The sequence below is a fragment of the Simochromis diagramma genome, unplaced genomic scaffold (assembly GCF_900408965.1).
Source record: "Simochromis diagramma unplaced genomic scaffold, fSimDia1.1 OVJJ01000421.1, whole genome shotgun sequence".
In the NCBI taxonomy this organism is placed as follows: Eukaryota; Metazoa; Chordata; class Actinopteri; order Cichliformes; family Cichlidae; genus Simochromis; species Simochromis diagramma.
This window is the reverse complement of record NW_024387250.1, coordinates 7,248,174-7,275,588: the sequence shown is the minus strand read 5'-3', so window position 1 is coordinate 7,275,588 and position 27,415 is coordinate 7,248,174. Positions and strand designations below refer to the sequence as shown.

General features: G+C 38.5%; 1 protein-coding gene across 2 annotated transcripts in view; it reads right to left on the bottom strand.

Moving 5' to 3' along the window:
- The window catches only part of LOC120714798 (protocadherin-15-like), a 224,120-nt gene that overhangs the window by 67,951 nt on the left and 128,754 nt on the right, over window positions 1-27,415 (bottom strand). For both annotated transcript variants that reach the window (XM_040001273.1, XM_040001274.1), the window contains exons 13-19: window positions 25,458-25,592; window positions 17,090-17,239; window positions 14,980-15,173; window positions 11,718-11,850; window positions 11,419-11,498; window positions 6,453-6,546; window positions 828-956 (exon numbers count right to left, since the gene is read on the bottom strand). In XM_040001273.1, coding sequence (XP_039857207.1) covers window positions 828-956; window positions 6,453-6,546; window positions 11,419-11,498; window positions 11,718-11,850; window positions 14,980-15,173; window positions 17,090-17,239; window positions 25,458-25,592 — 915 coding nt within the window. The remainder of the gene's footprint in view (window positions 1-827; window positions 957-6,452; window positions 6,547-11,418; window positions 11,499-11,717; window positions 11,851-14,979; window positions 15,174-17,089; window positions 17,240-25,457; window positions 25,593-27,415) is intronic.

Sequence of the window (27,415 nt, the reverse complement as noted above, 5' to 3'; positions counted from 1 at the left end):
ATTTCTGCAGCTTTAACAGTGTTGCACTCAACAAAATGCCCCAATACGCTCTCGATCAGTTACTATGGGCTAGTACAAGGGAAATCTGTGGTGTCTCTGTGTGCATGCGCATGGAGAGCAGGATTTTGTAGCGCTAAGTACTTTAATGTACTTTTCTTTTCAGTCACAAAGGCGCAGCCTCAACTCAAACTGGCATGCAGCCAGCTGAGGAAGAGTCAGTGTGGTGGACTAAGCTTTAATCTAGCTGCTGGCTGCATTTGTGAGGAAATACTTGGGAGTAAGACTGAAGGGAGCTCTACTGCATCCAGACACCAAACTTCCTTCATATGTCCTTTTGTCGCATTTCACACGTCATAAACTCGAAACATTTAGCAGCAGCCCATTTCCGCACTAAAAATGTGAAGGGTTGCTTAATATGAAATGTGAATATCCTGACAAATGTCACTGATCTGGTTATGCCTATTTACCTTTGGAGGCAAGATTCTTTTTTTGTATGAGCAATTACAAAAAAACTGATATAACAAATTTTATGTACGTGGAGATTTTGTAAAGTGGTTGCTGGGTAAATCTGTAAACCTTTTTCTATCCATATGAGGCCATTGTTTAGAAACTGTTTAGAAATTGTCCATCTACTTCAAATTTATACTTTAGTCAAAAAACAAAACATGTAGAAGGCAGTGACTGAGAAAACCTCGGAATCTTTCATCTGTCAAGCAGACGTGTTAACCAGTGTCTTGTATCAGTGTTCCTTTAAAATATGAGGACATGCAACAATGAACAGAACACATCAGATTTACAAGGCAAGAACAGAGGGACATTACACTTACCCTTACTCGTCCTACAAACAAGTTGGCCTCTTCTTCTCGCACAGAAAAATTTGAAGGTATGGTGAGGTCAAACTTCGGGTCATTATCATTGACATCAGTAACAACTATGTTCACAGTAGTTGTGGTTGTCTAAAGGAAAAACAGTCAAACAGAGAGCACAATACAACTAATGTTATTCACTTCACAGTGAGTGTTCACTTTTCATAAACAAAGATGACAAGCACAACTAAAAAGGCATCAAATGTGATATAATGTAATTTGAGTAAATACACTTTGACATGAATAATTCATAGGGTGACTGTTAAAAGCTGTGTCATGCTCAAGTAGACATTTTAAAAAGGATTAGGATTATAATCAGACAACTTTTTTGGAGACCTGACGATTAAAAATAATAATTATAGTTGGAAATACTTTCAAAATACATTTTGTTGGAGATAAATAGAACCATTTAGCATTTATGAGTGGATCCATGAGCTCTCATTTAGATAAAAATTAAATACTTTGTACAATTCTAACAAGCTTATAATTATTTATGTATGTGTTTGGAATCAGCCACCTTTATTTTTCAGCATAGCCTGAAATCCCTTCACCAAGCTGTCTTGTCACTTTAAAAAAACAAAAAACAAAAACAAAAGAAAAACAAAACCAGTATCCAGGAATAGTTCTCCAAGCTTCTTAAAGGACATTCAAAGCTCTTCTTTAAATGTTGGCTAACTAAATACTGATTTTACCCAAAGATTTCAAATTTGGATGAATTACTCCGTAGGAACTCTTATCATTGATTTTCAGTCCAGCTCTTATGTAATTTGGTATACCTCAGCCTTTTCTTCTTTATTCCCCTTCCTGAAGGATGGCTTCTTGCTACCCAGACAATTTCTGACTAAAAATTTCAGCTAAAAACGATGGGAACAAAGAGCCTAAAGACACCATTTAAAATTCTCAGTTTTATGCTTGAAAGAGTCATAGGTCAGTGGGAAGTTGCCCAAAAAAACAAAACAAAAAGAAAAACATTCCTCTGAAAATGACCAGGTAAGAAAAAGTTTGAATGACCTTTAGAAAGCCTGGAAAATTAATTTACCTTTTTTAATTTTGAAAAAAAATTACAAGAAAGCCTGGTCCTTGGAAGCCAAATGTCAAGAAATGAGAGGTGGCTCAAGACTTTTGCACAGTACTGTATGTTTCAGAAGCAGCTAAAATAAAATCACTTTCAACCAAGTCCAGCAAAAACACTAATTCACTCAGAAAATTATTCCTAGTGTAGGGAAAATGTTAAAAGCCAACCACAAAAAATGATTCTGCATAAAAAGCACAATCACTTGGAACAACTACTGTAAATGCTAAAGTGTTTCAAAATGTCAACTTTTGATCAAACTATTATAATGCTTTGTAGCTGTGACAAAGAAACTCACATGCACCAAGTAAATGTGTTGGAATTTAAAAAAAAATTCTATTATATAAATGCCTTTAAACACTTTGGGTGCATACTGTATGTGCATACTGATAACGGGATTCTCAGTAATATTCAGTAACGTAAAGGCAGTCATACACGCCAGCTTTCCATACTGTAAGTGATGAGGGACCATAATTAAACTCAGTACACCATTGTGTACAAATGTACATAAGCAACTTGTCTGTATACAACACATAGAGAACTTCTTCATTCCTTCTTGGGAAAGATGCCCTGTTAGTAGTTATTAAGAGAAAATTGTACAAGGTTGGAGGCTAAAAGCATGAAACTAGATCCATCACATCATTCTTCCTCACTCATTTACAAGGCCAGTGTGGGCCACTGTGCTGCTGTTAACCTTCAAACAATGACACAGCACACACACCTTTAGCACTTCTATAAATCAACATAGAAAATTGGCTGGATATGCACAATCTATAATCTCTCAGTGCCCTGGGAGGAGCATGTATGCAAATAATGGTGTAAATGGTCTCCTTTGGGGGGAAGAAGGATAGGAAGGCTGTGGGAGGAGTTGGGCCTTGCAAAAGAAAAACTTCCTGGGAGACAGCTGTTTGGAGCTGCCCCGACAGATGAGACATTCAGCGGCACATTTCACAAAGAAAATGACCTACTTAATGTCACCTTCATCTCACCGTCCTTTGGGAAAACCTCCACCATTGTTGTTTCTTTGTACTACCTTCTGAGACATACATAATCGGCCTTTTCATGGAATTTCACACTGCAACTTATCACGAAAACCTGCGTTTGTTGCTATATCACTACTGAAAGTAGGAAGTTAAAGGAGGCAGTGTTGTGATAGGCTGTGCGTAGTTTTCATTTCGCAAAAGACCTGAAGCCAATTAGTGTCTTCATCCTGGCGTGGGTGTCCTTATCAAAGCCAAAACCCCCTACCACCATGGACACGAGTATGATTAATGAGCAGCTATTATAGATGGAGCTCTGTGATGCCTTGTGTTATGTCCTCACAGTCTAAAAGATCCAGAGGTGGGTGATATTCCTTTTTTTGTTTTTTTTAAATGACCATCCAAGCCAAAAGCCATGTTGCAGGGACTGATATGATAAGCTTGTTAGGAGTCATTTACTCTTTCCTTTTTTTTCCCTTCCCAGCATACCATTTTTTGGGACACATGTCTGTCTGGCAGTGTTTGATCTAAGCCTGTCCAGTCGAGATCACTTTTAAATTTACCACAAAGATGGGCACAATTTTTTTCATCCACGAGTACAAGAAAGAGTTAATACCGTGAAGGAAAATGCGTGCGTGCATGTGTGTGTCCAGATTTGACTGCACTCAAAGGGAAGTAGCACCAGGGGGAAGTTGGCTTGCTAGCTCCTTGTGGCAGGTTTCCATGGATACCAAAGTTCTGGACTAATTACACATCCAAATCCCTGGTGTCCCCATCCTTTTCTCTATCGCTCTCCATCTCTTTTCTGTCCCCCTCCTCCTGTGCTTATTTTGATCCTTTCCTGTATCCAGCTGTCTAGGCAGCACTCTCTTGCACTGAATGACTTCCTCGCCTCTATTCTCCTACAAACCTTTACCCCGTCTTCCTCACTCAACTTTCTTCCTGTTGTGACAACATTTCTTCCAAGTTGTGACATTTAGCCCACACAAGTCAGCCAACAATTTATTGTGTTTTCCCCCCACACACATAAACACACGCAATTTATTGGTGAAGGGTGTTAGCTTGTACAAACTGTCCATCAGTAGGTAGGACAAAGAGCATCAGCTTGTGGTTACCTCATTCTGAGAGGTGAAACCTCATCTTACATGCTCTTTATTTATTTGCTCTTTCCTCTCTGACCCCACCACTGTCCATCTGCCCCTCCCTCTCTAACTGCTGCACTATGTTCTCCTTTGCACTGCTCTCACAATTACTGGGACATACTACAAATTCTTTGTCATGTATTACTCCACAACACCAACACATTATATTTGCCGGCAGATACAAATTAGCTGTAGATCTCAGTTGTCATGAGTGTGCAGGTGAGAGGGGGTGGAAATCAACATCACCCTATTGACAGCTCATCAGCTAATGTTCACGGACTATCAGACACAGCATCTTAAAAAGGAAACCACATTTCACCTCTGCCTGGAACAGATACAGCTGCAAAAAAGAAAAAAAAAAGTGCCAAGTGAGCTGAAGTGTAATTAAATTAAGACAGTTTATGTGATTATCTGCTCTTCATGGAAGACAGCATTCAATTTTTGTCATAATGCCTGAAGTTTTTCCAGCCAAAATGACAAAAAACAGCTCTGTGAATATAAGGACTCAACTACTTGTGATACTTCTAAATGGAAGACACTATGTGGCAGTACTCATTTAAATATCCATCTGTCCAAGATTTTTTTTGTGTGCTTTTCTGTCATTCTATATTAAAAGACTCGTTATTACATAAGTCATGATGCTTTTATTACCACACAACTCACGTATTTAACACACATACAGTAACTGTACAATATATGCAGAGCAATCTAAAAGGTAAAAGTAGCTGTAGGTAAAATTGATTTGATCCATTTGCACTACAAAGAGCTATGCTCGAAATGGCATTGTGTAAGCTGCATATTAGTAACAGGCAATAACGATATGCTGGTTAAGGTACTTCTGTCTTAGCATTTGGTATTTGCCATTTGTCAGTTAAAAACTATCATTTTATTCCAGGTGAATTATTTCAGGCTTTTTAAAACACTTTTTGGCCCAAAATGTACTGCCTGGCCAACAAAGTCTTACCTATTTGCTTCAATTTAACCAAGCAAATAGGTATACGAGTCATTAATTACTACAGTGGCTGGCAACAGGTTATTTACTGTAACCCCAGTTGATGCACTGAATAGCTTTTCATTTCTTAAACAACTGATCTGTGTTCTCTGATCACGGAAAAGATGTTACTCTATTTCATGAGGGTCAAACTATCGGCCTGCTTCAAGGAAAGGAAATAACTAAAAACACTGCTGATATTGCTAGAAGGATTATGATGAACCATCATCATTCAAGGAAGAAATGTGTTTGGGGGAAAAAGAAGAACTCACAAATATATATAAAAGAGCATTTCCACACACAATATGATGAGAACTCAACAGGTTCAGACTGAACAGCTGTGTAGCCTTAAGAGAAGCACTTATCAAAAAGGGTAATCAGGGGAAAAAAGCCTTCAATTTTCTAGGGAGCATAAAGATTGGACTCTGTAGCAATGGAAAAAGTCAGGTTGTCTGATGAGTCTAGATTTATCCTGTTTTAGAGTGATGGGTGCATCAGCATAGGATGACAGGTGGATAAAGTATTGCACCCATGCTTAGTGCCTACTATACAAGCCTGTGGGATGGTGTTCTGATCTGGGGTTGCTTCAGTTGGTCAGGTTTAGGTTTAACAACATTATGTGCCCAGAAAATGAGGTCAGCTAACTACCTGAACATTCCACCATGAGTAGGTTTTTTCCATCAATGGATTTTTTCTTGATGATGTCAGGAATCATCATGCTCAAACTGTAAATGAGTGGCTATCACAGAGTCCAGAACTTAATCCCACTGAGAATCCTTGTTATATGCTAGAGAAGACTTTACTCAGCAACTCTCCCAGCATCAATACAAACAAATTGTCAGAACAAAGTTCTGGACAGAACTATATGTTGTGACACTGCATACGTGTACACAAACAATGCCAATGGAAATTTGTGCTGTAAGTCAAGCTAAAGGCAGACCAACAAAATATTAGTGAGAGTGTTTTTTTGGCCGGTGACACTCACTCTAATTTGAATGAAGGGGAATGAGTAATAGACAGACCTGGAATCGATTTCAGATGAACACAAGTGGGGAAAAATAATCACACAGACAACTGCTACCAGAGAAGTTATTAATGAAACTCACTGTAAAAAAATAAGTGAAAATCTCAAGCCGAGAAGCCAAATTCAAACAATTCTAACTTCACTGCATGGGCTAAAATGACAGTCTGTCACAAAAATCACAGCATGATACTCTCAGAGCTCAAACACACAAGTAGATTTTACCAGAATAAGTAGCATGTGGAGTCATGAAGCCAAATGCACAAATTAATAAGCTTGTTTGAGAATATTTTGCTTGTGATTAATGTTTTCAAAAGGTCTGAAGACCATCAACCCTGAGGAATCAGGTCATCAGTTTAGATAGTTTAGATGTCCGTTACCCCTCCAGGGTGACCATCTGAGGCTGTGACAATCAGACGGTACTGGTCAGTTGTCTCTCTGTCCAGAGGCTTGTCCAGAAGTAGAAGGCCAATCCTGTGGAGAGGGGTCAGAGAAAAGACTTGTATTACTTTTATAAAGGAGGACACTTTGATTGTAATTATTCCTTTACTTTCTTTTTGTGTCAGGTCATTAATTTAGGGAAATATGTTGGATATATCACTTAACAACATGATTTATGTCTGCATTTCATTATTTGCATTCATTTCGGAAAAATTAGGGAAAAAGAATGTTGGCAATGATCAAAAAGAATGAGTCTGGGATGAAGAGCAGGTGTGAGCTTAAATGCTCCCACTCTGTCTTTCTCTCTGTAGCCAGTCTCTTGCTCCCAAAGCACACGGACAGGCAAAGATTCATGTCTCCCTTCTAATGACTGCAGCAGACACCGAGACCCTCCTGCTCGTTCACATGGTATAATTTGGCACTCTGGCATTCCAAACACAAAGTGTGGATGCATTCCCATGCAGAGCACTGAATTATCTTTGTTTGCACACAGGCACACAAGACGTGAGTAAGTGCAGCCATACAAAAACACACAGCATGCACAAAACAATTCCAGTGCCACACTCAGGAGAGGCTCTGCCAGAACTGCAAAAAGGAAGGAAAGAGGAATGCATCTGAACGCACTATTAGATTAATGCCCGTTGCAATTCCCTGCTGTCCCCATGCTCCTTCACATTTCTAATTTAAAGCTCCTGTGGCCAAGCAGTCCAAGCAGAACCTGGCCGCTACTTTTCTACTGCCTCTGCAGCCCATAACTGTGAAACTATAGACCCTCATTTTACAATCTGACAGGCAAGTACTGACACCTCCATCAACACTGTCTATTTTTCTAAGTACTTGCCCCAAGGTTATAGTGAACACACTGCTTTGAATCCACCACACCTGATGATCGGTGGTTCAAAAGGCCAAACGCAGTTTTCTAAAACCACCATAAAAATGCAGAACAGCTTCCTTCGCTGGCTGCTGTGCTCATGTTTATTTATACATAAGCTGGAGAGGAGAAAATAGCATTCTATTCTGAATGAAAGCACAAGAAACCATGATGTGTGACAGTGAAGATATACATTGATAACTGTCATTATTATAGTGATAATGATGATGATCTTGATGGTTATTAAGACAAAGATTAAAATGATTAATTCTGCTAGTCTGGGGGTTTTTAATTTTCCTCACAGCAGCTAAAGTATTCAACTACACTTGAGCGGCTGGGTCTGAGGGGTTCACTGATCATGTGCGATAGAGCCCTCCCTCCTCTCCCCAGCCAACACAAATGAAACGATGCTGTCAGATCTATGGGACACTGTTAACAGCATCATCTAGAGTGTCAGTGCTGCACTTTAGCAGCTATCTAAATAATAACACTAACATCTTTCATTTTGCTCTTATCATGACTCTTTATGGTAAACTGTACTTGATGTATAGTGTCTATCTGGCTAGGCAAGGAGCGGAAAGGCATAGAAGAGATTATCATCTAAATACAAGATGAAGTTCATTCATGCCACAAGGAGAAAGTTAAGCTACAGCTGCTGCATTGTTATGTTTGTTGTTTGCACAGTGCTGTGCAAAAGTCTTGAGCCACCCCTCATTTCTTTACATTTTGCTTCAAGAAGCCAGACTCAAGTGGCCTTAGTTCTCTTTCAACCTATTTTCAGTCCAGTTCTTGTACCTGACCATTTTCAGAGAAATGTTTTCACCTAACACTGACCTTTGAATCATTCAAGCGTTCAAAAAGGCATCAAGTTGAAGGAAGATGAAGCTGTGTTGTGTCTACACAGACAGCTGAGCAAAGAACCAATTTTAAATTGTATCTTTAGGCACCTTGTTAGAAGCAAAAAAAAACACAATAACGGTTCTCATGTCTTTAGTTGAATCTATAAAAATATCAATGACAACTCAGTTTGACAGGCATAAAAAAGTATTTTTACACCACAAATCATATCTCAGCATGGTGTTCTTAAACAGTTTGAGGAAACTGGACAAAAGAAATGGCAGACTTGCAAGACTATGTACAGTACACTGAGAGTCATGTGTTTGACACAGGCATGACACAGACCTGACAGATGGATTTTGTACATCAATTGAAGCGAGCTCATTGGAAAGGTGGCTGTCAGGAAGCTATTATTAAGAAAGGGTGACAGGAGAAAAGACTGAGGAAAGCCAAATTAAACAAGTACTGGACTTAAAATCAGTAGCAAAGGGTCTTATTAAGCGATGAATCCAAATTTAAATTTTTTGGTTTATATGTTACAGAGGTTGTCAGGAAAGTTGTACAACAGTGAGTGCTTGCAGCTATCTGTAAAACATGGCGGAGGCTCAGTTATGGTTTAGGGCTACATTTCAGGTAGTGATGTTAGGGATCTTGCTAAAATCAATAGAATGATGAACACAGAAAAATACCTTATACCTAACACAAACCCTGGAACACTGTCAGGCATGGACTGGCATCCCCAGAGCCCGGACCTCAATGTTATTGAAGCAGCACAGCATCATTTTGATAGAATGTTTGCCTAAGTAGAGCTGAGGACAGTTCAGGCTTTGTTGAGGAGTAAAGATTGGTCATGACAATATTAACTGAACAAGCTAGTTAGGATTTGATAAAACTGTATGTTCTTTAAATAAATTACTGCTAAAACTTTCCAATTTTTCCGACAAACTATGATGAATGAGAGGTGGCTCAAAACTTGCACAATGTTGTATTTGAAACTGAGTCTGATTACCATATTGTGCCCAATGTTAGTTTCACTGGACAGTAAAAAAAAAAAAAAAAGGAGTAATTTCACTTGAACCCCTTTTAATTTTGGTTTCAATTTCACTTTGAAGCAACACACTGAGCTGCCAACTAGAACACACTGCAAGTATCAAAGCTGGCATAGCCTCCAGGTTAGGTTTTCATGACTCTGAGAAACTACAAAAAGAGAACTGACTTCAAAGACGATGCTGTAATCAAACAAAAGTAGGCAGGGTCAGAATACTCAAAGTAGCATCAAGATCTGCAGACTGAAAACCCACAATAAAATTTATATAACGAATATTGTTGTAGCTGATTAAATACTGATATTTATGTTTTTATGCATTTTATTTGACAGCGATATACTGGCCCAAATGTAAGACGATCTCAAACACTGATGCTTAAAGGATTTATGATCAAAGCAATATGCACCGAGCCAGAAATTTTACATTTGAAATCAACTCGTCCGTTCTTTCTAGTGGAAAATCTAGACATAACAGTAAGTGAATATGAAGCATTTCCACCTCCTTTAGGGGTCTCTGCCCCATTTATAAGAAAGTTCTTACTGGAGGGCTCATTATTCATACAAGCTGGATTGAGCCAGCCTCCTATGTAGCCTGTTATCAGAACATGCAGCAATGCAAAAATCTCTTCACTGAATCAAATCTGAGTTCTGAGGGTTGAAAAATTAGAGTGTGCAATATGCTCTGTACTGTAAATTGCACACTCGTCAGTTGTACTAATCATTTTTTTGATTCATCATGTGCTATATCAGCACTTGCTTGCATTTATTATACTGATAGCCTGGTGAAAGCCTGTGATGTGACTGTAACATTTTTAACACACAAAGAATGAGATAAATGAAGATGTGTCTATTTATTTTAGCATGATTTCTGTCATATCTGGTTTAGGAGATTACAGTGCCAGTGGCAAAAATAGCGATCCCCTGCTATTTTGATTGTGTCACCATGTTTTTGCTTACCGTGACTAAACCACACAGCAAACGACTCTCTATAAAAACATACAATTTTAACACCGTGGAGCAAATTAAGAGTGGAGAAAAGGTGGCAATACAGTACTGCAACACACCTTGTCCTTACCTAGCTGGGAGGTTGAAAACGCTGACAAAATAAGCTTTAATCAATTAGTGAGACACATGTCTGGCAAGGCCCTGCATTTTCAGTCTCCCCATGTCTCGTCACTCCATATTTCTTGTTCGTTTATAGATGAGAAAAGCACTCAGCGCCCACAATATTTTATGCTTTTTGCTTGCTCCGTAGAAGTAGGTGCGTGAGTTTTTTGTATGCTAATGTTGAGATCTCTCCAAAACATGTTTGCTGTTTTATGATAATTTATTAGGAAACTGATTCTTGTGGACTGCGGCCTGATGGCTGAGCCATTGCCACCACATCAGCTCGCTGCTCCTTCAGTCAGATGAGCTAAAAACCTTTTCTAATTATTTTAGCCGACCTTGCTCTGCAAATTATGGAAGAAATATGCTGGCAAGGTGAGAGCATGGGATCGCAGCCTTTGTGGGGTTCAAAATGTCCAAAAACAACACTCTGAAGCTAGTCAGAGATCTAATGAATAGCAGTGAAGTGTTTTCCAATTCAAAATCTTCTAAACTAAAGATTGCATTCCTCAGTGCAAATGCTAAACAAAGCAAGGTCTAAAGTATATAAACAGAGTCTCTGGTTGAGAAATAGTCACCTCACTGAGCCTCAACTGGTAGCTTGAGCCAAACTGTGCTTCAGGCTGTCCTATTAGCGCTTAATTAGTTTGCAGTTTTCTTCTGTATGGAATTGCCTTCATATCTTAAAATAACAAAACTCCAACAAACTCTTTGAAAAAAGTTCTCTCTCTATGAGAACATTTGACAGTATAATTAAAACCAATGAATGCCAAGTGAGCTTCTATATTCCTCCATCACAAGTGCACATCTGTCACTTCACTTTATCTTCCCATCCAAGTCATTTGCTGTGTCCATTGTTATTGTGAAAGCCGTCTTCAACGGTTGTCATACTATTTACAGTATGTATAGCCTTTGCACTCACAAAGCAATCAAAGCCTTCCATTAAGTTGCCATTTTGCTTGCAGATCACTGAGTAAATATATCCTCTAATATCAGCCTTATTGCTAAAAATCAAAAAGTCAGACACAATCCCATCTGGACTTACGTTTCAGTGAGATTAAAGACCTTCTGGGAATCCCCGCTCAAAATGCGATATCTGATCGGATCGTTCTCTCTGTCTATGGCCTAGAGGAAGAAAAAAGACAACAGGAGTCTGAAGGCCATATGCTGAAGGGTGCAAAACAGGACAGCTGAGCTAAAAGGATGCTGCACTGGAGTGAAAACAAGCATAGTGCAGGATGTGAAATGTCAGTAAAAAAAAAAAAAAAAATCTGTTGTCTAAAGTACAACATATACTGACACAGCAAAAGTCACAACGATGCCTTGTGTGAATTTGTGACTCACCTGCAGATTGAGCAGAATAGCTCCTATCCTCATAGCTTCACTGACTTCTAGGCTGTATGTCAGGAGAGGAAAGCGTGGTGGACTCTGATTGTTGGGTGGCAAAACCTCGATGTTGACTGTTGTGATGGAGCTCCTGGCAGAAATACAGACACCAACTGACTTTCAGCATTAGTTTCTACTTGACCAACTGTTGAGCTGTAATGACCTCTTGCCCATAGGGCAGTCAAATAGGTTAAATAAACACTGTATTTACTTTTTCTAAATACTTTGATTTAATTCTTAAAATGGATTAAACTTTTTTTAGTATACTCATTACTCATCAATGACAAAGCAAAACATTTTTTTTATTAATGTAATAAAATAAATACAATTTAATTTTATACTTGGTTGAAATACAGTGGGGCAAAAAAGTATTTAGTCAGCCACCGATTGTGCAAGTTCCCCCACCTAAAATGATGACAGAGGTCAGTAATTTGCACCAGAGGTACACTTCAACTGTGAGAGACAGAATGTGAAAAAAAAAATCCATGAATCCACATGGTAGGATTTGTAAAGAATTTATTCGTAAATCAAGGTGGAAAATAAGTATTTGGTCAATAACAAAAATACAACTCAATACTTTGTAACATAACCTTTGTTGGCAATAACAGAGGTCAAACGTTTACTATAGGTCTTTACCAGGTTTGCACACACAGTAGCTGGTATTTTGGCCCATTCCTCCATGCAGATCTTCTCGAGAGCAGTGATGTTTTGGGGCTGTCGCCGAGCAACACGGACTTTCAACTCCCGCCACAGATTTTCTATGGGGTTGAGGTCTGGAGACTGGCTAGGCCACTCCAGGACTTTCAAATGCTTCTTACGGAGCCACTCCTTTGTTGCCCGGGCGGTGTGTTTTGGATCATTGTCATGTTGGAAGACCCAGCCTCGTTTCATCTTCAAAGTTCTCACTGATGGAAGGAGGTTTTGGCTCAAAATCTCACGATACATGGCCCCATTCATTCTGTCCTTAACACGGATCAGTCGTCCTGTCCCCTTGGCAGAAAAACAGCCCCATAGCATGATGTTTCCACCCCCATGCTTCACAGTAGGTATGGTGTTCTTGGGATGCAACTCAGTATTCTTCTTCCTCCAAACACGACGAGTTGAGTTTATACCAAAAAGTTCTACTTTGGTTTCATCTGACCACATGACATTCTCCCAATCCTCTGCTGTATCATCCATGTGCTCTCTGGCAAACTGCAGACGGGCCTGGACATGCACTGGCTTCAGCAGCGGAACACGTCTGGCACTGCGGGATTTGATTCCCTGCCGTTGTAGTGTGTTACTGATGGTGACCTTTGTTACTTTGGTCCCAGCTCTCTGCAGGTCATTCACCAGGTCCCCCCGTGTGGTTCTGGGATCTTTGCTCACCGTTCTCATGATCATTTTGACCCCACGGGATGAGATCTTGCGTGGAGCCCCAGATCGAGGGAGATTATCAGTGGTCTTGTATGTCTTCCATTTTCTGATGATTGCTCCCACAGTTGATTTTTTCACACCAAGCTGCTTGCCTATTGTAGATTCACTCTTCCCAGTCTGGTGCAGGTCTACAATACTTTTCCTGGTGTCCTTCGAAAGCTCTTTGGTCTTGGCCATGGCGGAGTTTGGAGTCTGACTGTTTGAGGCTGTGGACAGGTGTCTTTTATACAGATGATGAGTTCAAACAGGTGCCATTCATACAGGTAACGAGTGGGGGACAGAAAAGCTTCTTACAGAAGACGTTACAGGTCTGTGAGAGCCAGAGATTTTCCTTGTTTGAGGTGACCAAATACTTATTTTCCACCCTGATTTACGAATAAATTCTTTACAAATCCTACCATGTGAATTCATGGATTTTTTTTCACATTCTGTCTCTCACAGTTGAAGTGTACCTCTGGTGCAAATTACTGACCTCTGTCATCATTTTAAGTGGGGGAACTTGCACAATCGGTGGCTGACTAAATACTTTTTTGCCCCACTGTACTTTTTTCCAAACTTGCTAGGAATTTCTCACATTATTATTGGCAAAACTGCTCAAACTCAACTAGGTTGGATCAATTTTATTTTATTTTATTTTTTACTATATTAGATTTAGATCCAGACTCTGGCTGCCTATACTGTGTTGTTGACTTGCTGGCCTTAGGGGATGAAATTGAGGCCCAATTATTCCTTGACCTGTGGTGGCCATATCTAGGAAAACTGTTGGTGGTTCCAAACTTTTTCCATTTGATATTGACAGAGAATACCATGGCCCTGGGCAATTTCAATTTTTCATGTATCCTTCCTACATTTGTTCCTATACACAATCTTGTCTCAGGTTTACAGTCATATCTCTGTATTGGTTTTGTCTCTCACATCAGGTGTCAGACTATATATAGATATGTGAATGTCTTCTTTTAATTACAGCAAATACAGTCAATTCAAACTCAAGACATAGTCAATCATCAGTTAACAAATTAGCTAAAGAAAGAGTTGAAAGCAACTCAAACACAATGTAATGACACATCAAAGTTCACTTGTATTGAGCCTTTACTGCAGAAATGTAGAAAAGGAGTTTTGGTTGCACTGGAAACAAAAGTGTAACTGATTTTAATTGTTTTTTTGTTTTTTTCCAACATGTCTTGTTGAACTGGTACTTAACTTTTACTTACTTTTACTAAGTAAAAGCCTAACTGTACTGAACATGAAGTCCTACGAGGAGTAATTTTGTCACCATGTTAATCAGTTGGTGAAATATCTCTATGACAACCTTTCTTTGACTTAGTGAAATCCAAACAGAAACACATTACAGCCTCTTTCACAACATTGTGCAAATTGAGTGGCGCACTGAAACACTGAAATTCTTTCCCTTTGACAGCTCCAAGCACACATTTAAAAAAAAAAAAAAGAAAAGGAAAAACTAAAAAGATAGTTTAACCACAATGAAGAAAAAGGATACATTCACTCAAAGTAGCTAGGCCAAATAATTATTTTTTCCATATTTCAGCCCCCAAAAAACTTTCTGGGTCATTTTAAGCAATGTTGTGAATTACAATGAGTTCATATTCAATTAGATAACACTGGCAAATCTATTCATCCAGATGGCTTCGGCTCTATGAAACTGCTTTTCATTCTGAAAGGAGAAACAAATCTGCCTTCTTTAAAAAAAACTAAGAAAAAGAAAAAAAAAAAGGTACAGAACATTAATCACAATAACAAAACTGCTTCCATCAATGTAGAACTCTTCAATGTTCAAATAAATCACCTTCTCTGGGTCTCTGGTGCATTGTCTGAGGCCCTGACAGTGAGTGTGTAAGATCGCCCGACAGTTAAAGTGACACCAGGTGCCACGGTGATGCGTCCAGTGCGATTACTGATGATGAAATCTCCTTGGGCGCCAGCCAGTATCTCATAGGTCACCAAACCATTCAGCCCTTCATCTGCATCCGATGCTGTCAGCTGAGAGAAATTAGGGAGATAAAAAAAAAAAAGCTACACATTATACACACAGTGCCTTCACATTTTCCTTTTTTTCCCCTTTGCTTTACACCTCCCAGAAATATGTTTACTAAACCAGTCAAGCAGAAACTATTTCTCAGTGGGTGGGGATTGTGGGTTAGGACCTGTTTAACAAATAAGTTGCAGAGGTATTCCCAAATATAAATATTTGCTGGACAATATCATCTGCATTATGCTTATTTTTTTTTTTTATTTAACCTTTATCTATACAAGTAGTCCCACTGAGGCTAAATGTCTCACAGGAGACACACGTTTCAGTTGTTAAATGTTAAAATTACAACAATAAAAGAGAAATTGTCTATTGTTTACAGTACAGCCATATCAAAAACCAGTGATGATTTCACAAAATGATTTGTATGTGTTAAAGTCTGTGAAATGACAAATGCATAGAAAAGGGTCTGCATTTAAGTGAAATCAAATCTAAAGGATTTTGGTTTGTTTAACTTAATGATGAGCAAAGTTGCAAACTACTTTCACTACTTTCAGCCTTTCATATAAAATATGGGGGGCTGTTGACAGACAGCTGACAGACATAGTTCTTTTGGCAAGTGTGATGGAAAAAATGATACGTAAATATATCATTTATTTCATGCTCTCATATCAAACAAATTAAGGAACCACCCTTTCCTTCAAGGAAAATTATTTAGGACATCCCGCTGCTTGTAAATACGAGCCCTCATAGTGTAGTTGGCTTCATATCTTTAGGGCCTTGAAACTTTAATCCAAGTTACCATGACCTCCTTTTCCATGCTCCTGTCGTTGGAGTAAGAGCTGTAGCATCAAATAAGCAGCAGAATCCTCAGGGGGCTTCAGCTCTCATAAATGGCTTATAAAAATCGGTTAAGCGGTCATACCAGGCACTCTGTGACCCCTGGCCTCATTTCAGGGAGGGTGAAACGGCTGTTTTTTAAAACCGATTAAACTTGACCTTTTCAATGTCTGACTTTTTTTTTTTTTTTTTGAGGAGAGGCCGTGCTGAGAGGACAGATCAGCTGAAAGATGAAAGAATCATGCTCCGACTATCAAATGAGACAATAAAATGATAGAACTCTTACTCCTCTGTTGTAGCAAAATGAGGTTATGGTTCATGTTTTGAAGAAGTCCTCTCCTATGCCATAAGTTTGAGCGAGCTGTAATTATGACCTCTAGTTAGCTTTTGAAGTTAAGCGACCTTCAGCGTCCCTTTAAATAAGCGCATGTAAATTATGAGCTGGTGTTGTCACCTTCACTGGAATCACAGTAATTTCCACAGGCTAACTAAATATTGCCTGAGCACTTTCTAACCAAGCTGTGTTTGTTCCTACCCAGAATGAAACAATGAATGAAAAATGTCCCTTTCAGTAATGCCTACACGAGTCTGCTCAACGTTTATCGTTTTCATGCACAGATGTTAGATTTGGTTAACTTAAGCATACACGCATAACAGAAAAGAGGGAAGTATATCACGACCTTTAAAACCACTACACTAATGAAATCAAAAATGAACAATGTTCCTAATCCATAAAGATAATCAAAATGGACTAAACAAACAAGAAGAAAATTGTGTTTTATAAGCAAAATACGTAAGCGGGGGGGGTTAATTCACGGTCATCACGAGTGCCTTCCACTACGAATGAACCAAGCTTGTGCACTGAAGATATAGATAAAAGCATTGTCTGTGACTTGTCTGACAGGACTACAGATGAGATGAAGGGCACTATTCCAGCACAATGCACTGGATTGTTGTGGTTATTTGTTTTGAGCATGAAAGAACGTGCGTGAGAGGGATTCTGTGTGATGAGGAAAAAGATGGAGACGTAGCGTGGCGTGCTGGTGCAAGAGGAAAGAAGCAAAAGAATGATTGTTGGATTGATTACCTGTAGCACCGTCTCCCCCGGCTGCATGTTGGTGAAGACTTCAACACTGTAGGAGACCTCTCCAAATGTGGGGGTATTGTCATTGGCATCAATGACCAGGATGTTGACAGTTACTGGCCTGCTCTGCTGGACGCCATCTGATGCCACCATCTATAAACAGAAGAAAGAGAAATACCTAATAAAGCGTACACAAGTGAAGTCCATTTTCCTCAGATAAATCATAGATAATTGATTATTTTATTCAACCTTAGGCTTTCACTATTTGATAAGCATAAGTGTCAAACAACGTTTTTACGACCTCAACACCAGTGTTTACAGTTTTCCTTTGTATACGTTCATTTTTCTTTCCCTTGACATTAGAAAAGTGCTTAGAGAAGAAAAGGGAGTGCTCGTCTGAAGCTGCCTAAAGGACAGATTGCAAACTGAACAAACCACATGTTTATTTGTCCCTGGCAGCTCTGATCTCCAGTACTTGGCGAGGTAGAAAGAAAATGGACTGAGCAGAACAACAAGTGCAGTGTAGGAGAGGGTAGATCTAAACAACAACTGTGGCAGCTGAAATGACAAATCCTGCTGGTTATACTGTATATCAGGAGATTGCTTTTAGTAGCAGCTAAACACTCACAGTGAAGGTGTTGAACAGAAACATATGATAACATATAGAAACGTGCTTTTCCATCCTATCAAACTGTGTTTCTGTTCTTGAGCCAGAACTGAGATGCCAAGAAGTTTTAGGGAGAGAAGAAGGAAAGCAGATTTGGATTTACTGAGACAATCCATACTTATACATATTTATATAAATGTGTAAGTACTGACTTATGTAAACCATGTCATGCCTGACTAATATGTTTACTATGAGAAGTGGATTAAACTGATTCCAACTGAGAGGACCCATTTCCGAATGCAGAGGCCAGTAAAATAGACAAAAAAAAACTTAATGGGTTGATTGAAAAAAAAAAAAAAAAAAAAACCCCCAAAAAACAAATTTAAATATATAAAAATAAGAATCCAAAAAGAAGAATGAGGACTAAGGTATAAAAATGAAGGGCAAATAACAACAAGAAAGACATGAATATATATTCGGTGTTGATTGTAAATGAAACACAGATGGGTTCCCAATAAAACTCATTGGAAATCTAACCTTCAAAGCAAAGAAAGCAAACAAAAAGAAATAACTTAAAAATTAATCAAATCTATCTATCACAAAAGCTAAACATGAATAGAGCTTGCTTATTACAAGAGAAACGAACTAGATAAACACACATTCATATAATACTTTACAAAAATATGCACAAAAAGGTTTTTTTCCCCCTAAAATCTTGGATACTATCTATACCCTACATCTAGAGTACAGTTTAATATAAATTAGAGTAATAAATTTGTTAAATAAATTATCCCTGAGAAATACAAACACACACACATTAGTCAAAGAAGTGAATCAATATGTTTTTCAAGGTTATGTAGAAAGTTTTATAGATTCTGATAAACTCACATCCCAAAAAAGTTTTAAAAGTGAAAAATGTAAAGCCTGTTGTGAGATCAGCCTGAGAAATATCTACAAAGCTGAAAACCAAATACTACATAAATATTTAGCATTATCAATTTCAAACACTATAGAGGCAGACTCTTTCAATTTTGAGTGTTCAGATATTAAGGAGGAGGATCCTGATGGTAGGCAACAGTCCATTTGTTTCATCTTGGTTTCTCTTCCCAGGTCCCTGTTGGGGGCAGGGACTGGAACTGGATAATGAGAGGTCTGGAGTCATGTGTTCTTGGCTTGCACTATCCTCATTGCTGCTCAGAGACCGCACTGGTGGCACTCTCCTTGTCCACATAATTTTGATAGCTATTCGCCCACTTCTAAGAAGGCGGAAGATCTGAGAGGCACGGTAATGCTGGAAGAACACTGTGTTCCTGCCTGCGGTCTCTTAGGTGGTGCCAGGAGATACCAGCCGTACGGTCCCTGTTGACTTGTTTCACAGAGCTTTGGCCTAATTTTTCAAACCCCCCCAAAATTAAGAATACCAATATCCCACTATGAACCTTTCACTAAAGTCCACAGGGATAGAAAACAGGGCTGTCCTGTGGTGCTCCTACTAGTCCATGACTACGTTTTCATCCCATGCCTTAGTCTGATCCAGAGGACTGGGTATAACCAACATTTCAAGGTATGTAGATGAATATCTACTGTATAGCTCTGTCAATAATTAAGCTTTATGGCAGGAATCAGAAAGTAAATCAAATTTTTTTCAAGAATATTTCCCTAAAATAATGTTTTTTTTTAGTCTTATATAAGAGTGAGTTCCTTATTTGTATTATCAGGCACAAAATTATGTTGTACTATGAGGGAAGACAGGAACAAGGTTAATATAGCAAAATCTTTCTTCTGAACCTACAATAAGAACAAAGCATTGAACAAAAGCAGTGTCTCGTGTGAGCTCTGGCTCATAATGTCTTTTGCACAACTAACATTAGGCAACAATTTGTCCACCACAGAGGACAATCCCAGGGTAGGTTGCTGTCAAAACAGCATTTATCTCACTGGTTGTGTGATGCAATCACACAGGCCTAGAGGCCACAGCCGTCCTTCATACTTCACATCTGCCTTATTCTCACCAACAACTCCTCAGACAAACGGGTGGTGCAAATATCTGCACAGTAGAATATTGGGCATCTTTGTGCATGGAGTTCTATCAGTGCACTACATCTGAGTCCTTCTGACTCCGTTTTTAAGCATAATACACTGTGTTGACAAATCTGGCACCTTTCTGCATGTGTGAAGAGCTGTTCCTCTAATCTAATCTAATCATGGATTAGTCAGGTACATGGTGTGTAAAGTACTGCTGTCCTGCTGTAGCAGGTGTGTTGTCTAAATTTCATTCAGTTTTTTTTCCACATCACAGGCCTGACTTATCCAAATGACAGCTTATACAGGAGTTAGCTAAGATGAAACAAGATTTATTAAGCGGTCTAAACCCAGATTCTGTTGTGGCAGATCGCCAAATCAAGAAGGTGCTGGATGCATTTTATGACCCCAGACAGCCAGAAGAAGGGACATTATGGTGCCTCTTATTAGAAATTCAATTCAATTCAAAGACACATTCCTGCCATACTGAATGTCTGAACTCATTAACAATTTAACAATTACAGCACCACATAGAACAATAGTAGACAAAACTCTTAGCACCCTGTCACCTAAACTAAAATGTGTGTAACATGCATGCTGTCCAGGTGGCAATAAAAACTCCTCACGCATTCAAAAGCCACAATCTAACATGTTAATGTAACAGCTCAGACATGTTGCCACGTGATAAACCTTTGGATCAACAAAGACTAGACAAAGAAAGGTTAAAAAGATGTTTCCTTGAAGCACAAACCTCGCTTTCATTCTAAAGACTGAATTAAATCTTACTTCAAGTAAAAAAAAGTTGCCAACAAAAAAAAAAAACAAAAAGGTTGACTTTTAGTGATTTTCTTTCATGGACCTTACTATCAGTGTTTTACAGACACAGGTGGACACTTCCATTCACCCCCCTCCTCTATTTCAGTCTTCTTATTTTCCCACTGTTTGTGTTCCTTGAATATATTCATTGTACCTCGATCAGCTCTTAAATACAAACTTGTAATATTTACACATATATATTTAATTTTTTTAATCTATTTTTTATAAGGCACCCAGGCACAATAGTGACAACATCACACTAGTGGTTAGCAGTGTATCTGTATAGTTAATTTTATTTATATAGTGCCAAATCACAACAAAGGTCGCCTCAATGCACTTTAAACTTATAATAGTCTTAATTTCATGATATGAATACTTCATGTACCACTCTACTATATCAGTGAGCAGATAAAAAACAGCTTTTCAGGAGGCTTAAGTGAATTATATCTTTGGACATTCAGTGTACTGAATAGTGTACTGAGAGGAGACTTGTATTAACGTCATTTGTGAAACATAGAGCTTTAATTAACTATGCCACTGAAATGCATGCTGGGTAATGCTAGCTAGCCAAGCAGATCTAATGCTACCCGAGTAAAGACTGATAGAGGATGGAAAAAAAAAAAGACACAAAGATGGTCCAGAATATTTTGCTGCCAAAAGATGAGCTGTGTTTTCTAACCACAGAATCATTTGTGCCACAAACGTTAGAAAAATAAGTCCAAATGGAGTTCGTTATAAAGTTGCACTTCAAAGCTCTGCTGTGGAAACATTAACACCAGTGAACCATACACTAAGTCTGCAGCAGAAAAACATGGCATTGAGCAAAACTGAAAAGCATAACAAGCAGCCTGTTACGTACTGATCTTACTTTAAAGTTTGTATTTTATGTAGTCCTGACAGAAAAACAAATATAAGCCATTATAAATCTAAAATGAAATAACCACTTATGTAAATTATTACTATTAGTAATAATACTACAATTCATAAAGTGAACAAGAAAAAATATAAACAAAAGAAAACAAACCAAAAAACCCCAAAAATCTAACAAACCCCCAAACCCAGCATGATACAAAGTTTTATTCATACCATCCAGCATCACATCATATTATCTAAATTTAGCTCTAACAAGCCACTAGCATTTAATGCTTCCCTGAACCTCATCTATGTGGTAGTCGACATGGCAAGTCATGGCTCAAGTAGCTGGAGCCTCGAAGACTGGTTGGGCTGTCGACTTACCCCGTGGGTGTAGTGAACATGCTTGCCTTCTACTGACTCACACAGCCCTAGACTTAACGTGTGCTGCAGGTGTAACGAGTAAAAAGACAAACTGTGGTGCACACACGCTGCCAGTAGCCAGTGGCACATCCTACCTTTTTAATATAGCAAAGCAGTAGAAAAGGTGTGTCCATTAGGGTTACAGCAGCATCACTGTATCACTGTGCTACAGAATTTATTTTATTTGATATAGTTTATTATTATATTATTTAGAGTTTGGACAATTCTTACAAGCTTAATGTCTTGTCATTTTCCTCGTACTTTCTTTTAAGTAGTCTAATTCTCCAGACTTCTTCAAGGATGTCCTAAAGTTCTTCTTTGGTGTTGGCTGCCTTTTGTTTTATTTTCAGTTTCAATAATGTCGAGGTCCAAGCTCTGGAGAGGCCAAGCCATGACTGACGATGTTCCACTGTGTGTTTTTCTGTCCAGGTATGCTTTTACTGCATTGGCAATGTGTTTGGGATCATTGTCATGCTGAAAAATGAAGCTGTTGCCAGTCAGATGCTTTTGGTATTGCACAATGGATGAAAATCCAACAATACTTTTCTGCATTCATAATTCCATCAATTTTGAAAAAATCCCCAATGACACTGAATGAAATGCAGCTCACAACTGTGACAGAGTCTCCCCTGTCTTTTATAGATAGCTGCAGACACTCTCTGCTGACATTCTCCATACATTTTGACAACAATGAACAAAAGATTTGAAATTTGGATTTGTCACTCCATAAGACTAGTGGCCTCTGATTTTCAGTCAACTTTGTGTGTTCTCCTCTGTTTTCTGTCTTTAAGAATGCCTTCTTGACAGCCACCCTTCCACTAAGACCATTTCTGATGAGGCTTCGGCAAACAGTAGATGGACCAATTGAAGGGCCAGAAGTATCACTCAGGTCATGTGTCAGGTCTTTGCTGAATTTGTTCCTATTTTTCAAAGACATGACTTTCAGATACTACTCATCTGCTGTGGATAGTTTTTATGCCTGCCACTTCTCTTATCCTCCACTTGTCCAGTGCTCTTAAATTTTTAAGGGCACACTGCACACCATGCTGAGTTTCTGACTAATGGTCCTTCAGGAACTTGTTCATTCAAAAATGGTATCACCTTTACTATATTTCATAGATTCAAGAGAAGAAATGGGAACTTGAAGTGTTTTTGTGAGATGCTGCTAGTAACAAAGTGGTTAAACATGCAATTTAAAATACATTTTTATTAAGTTGTCTGTTATATGTAGATATTTTAAAAAAAAAATATCTCTTTAAGTATTTTATTGTTGTTTTTAAATTACTGAGTGATTTATTGTCAAAATGGTCTAAAAATGGTCAGGTATAAGGACTTGGACTGAAAAAGACCGAAAAGCAGCCAATGTTAAAATAAAAACTTTCAAAAGACCCTCAGAAACCCTGGAGAACTACTGCTCAAGACCACTAAAAAATACCAGCACCTGCCTGCGCAGTAGATGAACCTATGGTATAAATGTGAAAATCCTAGGAGATTTTCAGAAACCCTGACCTCTGACCTTGAGGTGGAGATCAATGGGACTCAAACTTGTCTGAGATTTCAGTGGCAGCACCTATGGTATGAGTTTGAAAATTCCAAGTGATTTCTTGAGTTATCCCATCATAAGATTTTCAGAAAACTTGGCCACTGTCCTTGAGGTCAGAGATCACTGAGATTTGAATTACCGCATTAACAAACTTGGGTGTCTACGCCTGCTGGCCTGCGTGTGACGACAGTACCCCATCAGCCTTTGATGGCTGAGGGATAAAAAGCACAAGAAAGTCTGGCTCCTTAGAAGCAAAACATAATGAAAAGATTGGTGGTTCAAGACATTTGCACGGTACTGAATACTGTAGTAACAGTACAACATAGCGCCCCGATAATCAGTGACATACATTATAATGTAATAAAAAAACATTAATTAAAAAAATCAAACAGAAAATGAATAAATGAAACTCACTAAAAAATATATCTCTAGAATTTATTCAAAACCTTTATAGCATTTAATGTGCAACTTGTCTGTTCAAGTGAAGAGACATGAAGAGGATGTTACCAAAAGATAGCAGAACAACTGCTTCTAATGATCCGAGAAGGGAATTTCTCTCTTTTACATGTGATACTGAATAAAGACCTTTCTACAAAGCTGTGCCAAGCATTGCTATCTAAAAAACGCAACACAATCAACCCACAACTGACAGCTTCTCAGCTTCTCTGTAAAGTGTTGTCAGAATGGATCTTGAGCTCAAAAGCATTCTCAGCACTTACCAGCTTTTAAGCTTCTCATATATCCAAACCAAAGAGGATAAATAAAGCTGAGCACACACAGCACAAAAGGGTCAACAACGCACACACATAATAAATAAAACATTCCTTCATATACCGCTGGTGCTGATGTCCAAAGCACTTTCACCAACTCAACCAAATCCAGCACTACACCAAAATCAACAGCACACAAAAGCATCCGAGTTCAAACTTCTGCGGTCCCTGGGGAAACATTTCCAGCAAGCTTGCTGTAGTATCACTGCTGGTTTGCTAATACCCCTGGATAAACAAGTTGCTACCTCTCTAAGCCAAAACAGTTAAAATTGGTGACCCAGACTGCTAATGTGAAATTAATAACAATGAAAACATCAGATAAAACATAGCTGTGGAGCTCAGTGAGACTGAACCATTTCATATGATATACAAATTACAGGGTTCCAATAAATTTGAATGACTTGTATTGTGAGTCAAAGTCAAAAAGAAGAAAAGAAGAAACAAGAAAGCCAACATTGACAGTGCAAACAATATTTTGATTATGATCTGAGAGCCAGAAGCATTTTGTCTTGTTTTTACAGTTTTAGGAAGTGGTGTGCAAGAAGGCCAAGAAAGACAAGAAAATAATTCAAAACACAAGTAACTTAAGGAGCTTATTCATATACCATATACCTGACTACATTCAAGAGTAATAGAGAAATCTATAGCAAATAAAGAAGAACAAAGGGAATAGAGAAATAGCAAGAAGAGTACAGTTCTAGTACAATTTAACTTTTGGTGAAATACTAATTATTAATGGGCAGATCATTACTTAATAACAGGATAATTCTACATGTATAGTTAATAACACTAAGCACACAAAAGATTAAAGATAATATACGAATGAATCATCAGTTTAACATTTCATGGCTATTTTCAAGTTTCAGAGTACAACTCTCTGTTGGAGTTTTCTGTATTTGCAGGATGTTTTTCTTGCTTCATGGATGATGTTAACCTGATCAATAAGCTACTTGATTTTGTTTCTGATTTATCTGGGATTTGCCACCCCTAAAATGTTTCTCACATTACAGTTTCTGTGTATAGTATTAAAATCTATGCATTGTTACATAACATTAAAATGAACATGCACCACAAATCTTACTGAGCATACAAAACCGATATGCCTCTGGTTCACTGTTGGATGGAAATGTATAAGTGGACAAACTGCCTCACTTCACTGCTATGGGTCCACTAATAAAGGTCATATTCCTCTGGAAGTGTCAGGTCAGCTTTGTATCTCCAAGTGCCTCTTGGTACATGGCTAATCTTGAACTTCTATTTAAATACACAAAATGGAAGATGTGGGTCACAGTACTCGAGTGCAGTTGTGCAGATAGCTACACTGAGTTGTGGGCCTACCGTGAAAGTATAGACCATCTGCGTCTCCCGGTCCACAGGTTTGAGGAGCCTCAGGTAGCGGATTATCCCAGTTGGGGTCAGGCTGAAGATCATGGTGTAGTCATCCAGGGTAACCGTCACCATGGGGTCTTTTGTCTTCCGAAAGAAAGATATACAAAAAAAGAAACATGTTGCCATGGTGACATGACAGTTTCATAATTTATTTTTCGAAGGCCGCAGCTGTGGAGCTGAGAAACCTATCAAATGGTACATTTTGATCTGCCAAAGAGTTGGAAAAAGTAATCTGTTGGCAGGTCACCCATCTTTCTAGAGAAAATAGAGAAGAAGGCAATGAGCCATAAACCAATGTCTTTTTAACATTAATGAAACACTCAAAGAACCCCACATCTTTATGAATGTGACTGTATCAAGAAAGCAATAGAAAGGCGTCTTTACTAATTACTACACCTGTTCCTTTAGGGGGGGGAAAATTAAGCAGGCAGGATATGGGGTTTTCAGCTTTTGGTTTAAGGTTTCCAGATGAAAACAAAAAGCTTGAGAAACATTTTGAAAAAGAGTCATTTTGATAACGATCACTGCTGTGTTAATACAACTGTGGTCCACTGCTGCAAGTCGGCTTCGATTCACATCCATCAATGAGTCCTCTTAAGAGAGTTTGGTAAACATCGGGACTGGGTGGCTTATTGATTTTGTTATCTCTGTTTCCACTTTGATGTGTTAATCTTCTGCAAAGACTTGCTATGTATTGAAAGATGAACTAAAGGTAGTAATCATTTGTTTTAGCTGCATGTCACTGTGCGAGTCTAACAGTGCAGTGAGTGAGTTAGAGTTCTCCACTGAGGTGGATGCACACATGCACGCACACTTTGTAAGCTGTCAAAGAAATGGTTAACACCCCACACGGAAGAATCAATTTGTAAAGTTTTGATTTTAGAAATGCAGAAACAGCAATCTGCACATTAAAAAAGACACTCCAATCAAAGCAAAACACTCCAAACACACACTCCAATTCCAGTACAGAAGTCAGTACACAGCTTGATTGATGTACAACACACCAATCATTACAGGAGACCCGATTACCATTTAATTGATCATTTGTGCAATTCTGCAGTAAAAAGAGGAGGAATTCTGTAGGAAATGGAGTTTTTTTTTTCAAATCCAAAGCAGGGTTATGAAGTTGGTAATTAGACGCTGAGAATGTCTCCAGCAGTGATCAGTGCTCTGAATGTATTCTTACTTTTCACACCATGATGCATGCATTAAAAGTAGGTATGTCCCAAATCAGTTTTGGTAAAAGGGAAACAGCAGTACTGATCTGTATCGGCTACATGAAGTGAAGTTTAAATGAATGAGATTCGCATTGACATTGTGCCAGATCAGGTAAAGCGAGTGGGCAAAATAAATACAACTAAAAGGAATGCATTTAACCTTTTGTTTGAAGTGGAAATCAAGCAAGGAAATGTCTCATTCCAAAGACATATACATGTATTTTTAAATCTTTGGCCATCATATCACATTAGAAAGAAACCAGCTGAAGCCATGTTGCAGGTTTAAAGCAAAACTATTAAGCCAAATCTCTGAATTCAATTTCCTTTACTAACAACAGAGGCCCAGCACAGGCCCACTTTGAGTTATTAAGTGTACACACTGCAACTGCATAATGCAGGAAAACATGAATATTGGATTAAACTGAGCATCAAAAGCTAGTCAATCTTTAAAATGATTTGCATCAAAGATTAGAGCACAAAACTGGATCAGGACATCCCTTTATAACATTGTGTGGGTTTGAGTGCATGTGTGAGTTTGTGCGTGCCACAGCATTTAAAATCAACCCTTTTACCTACAGGTGTAACACCGGGAGCCAGCTGTAACAACAAAACAAATATAGCGGGACAATGACTCATGCACATGTTATTTTCTGTGAGTACGCGATACAAGCACATGAATAAATGTGGCTC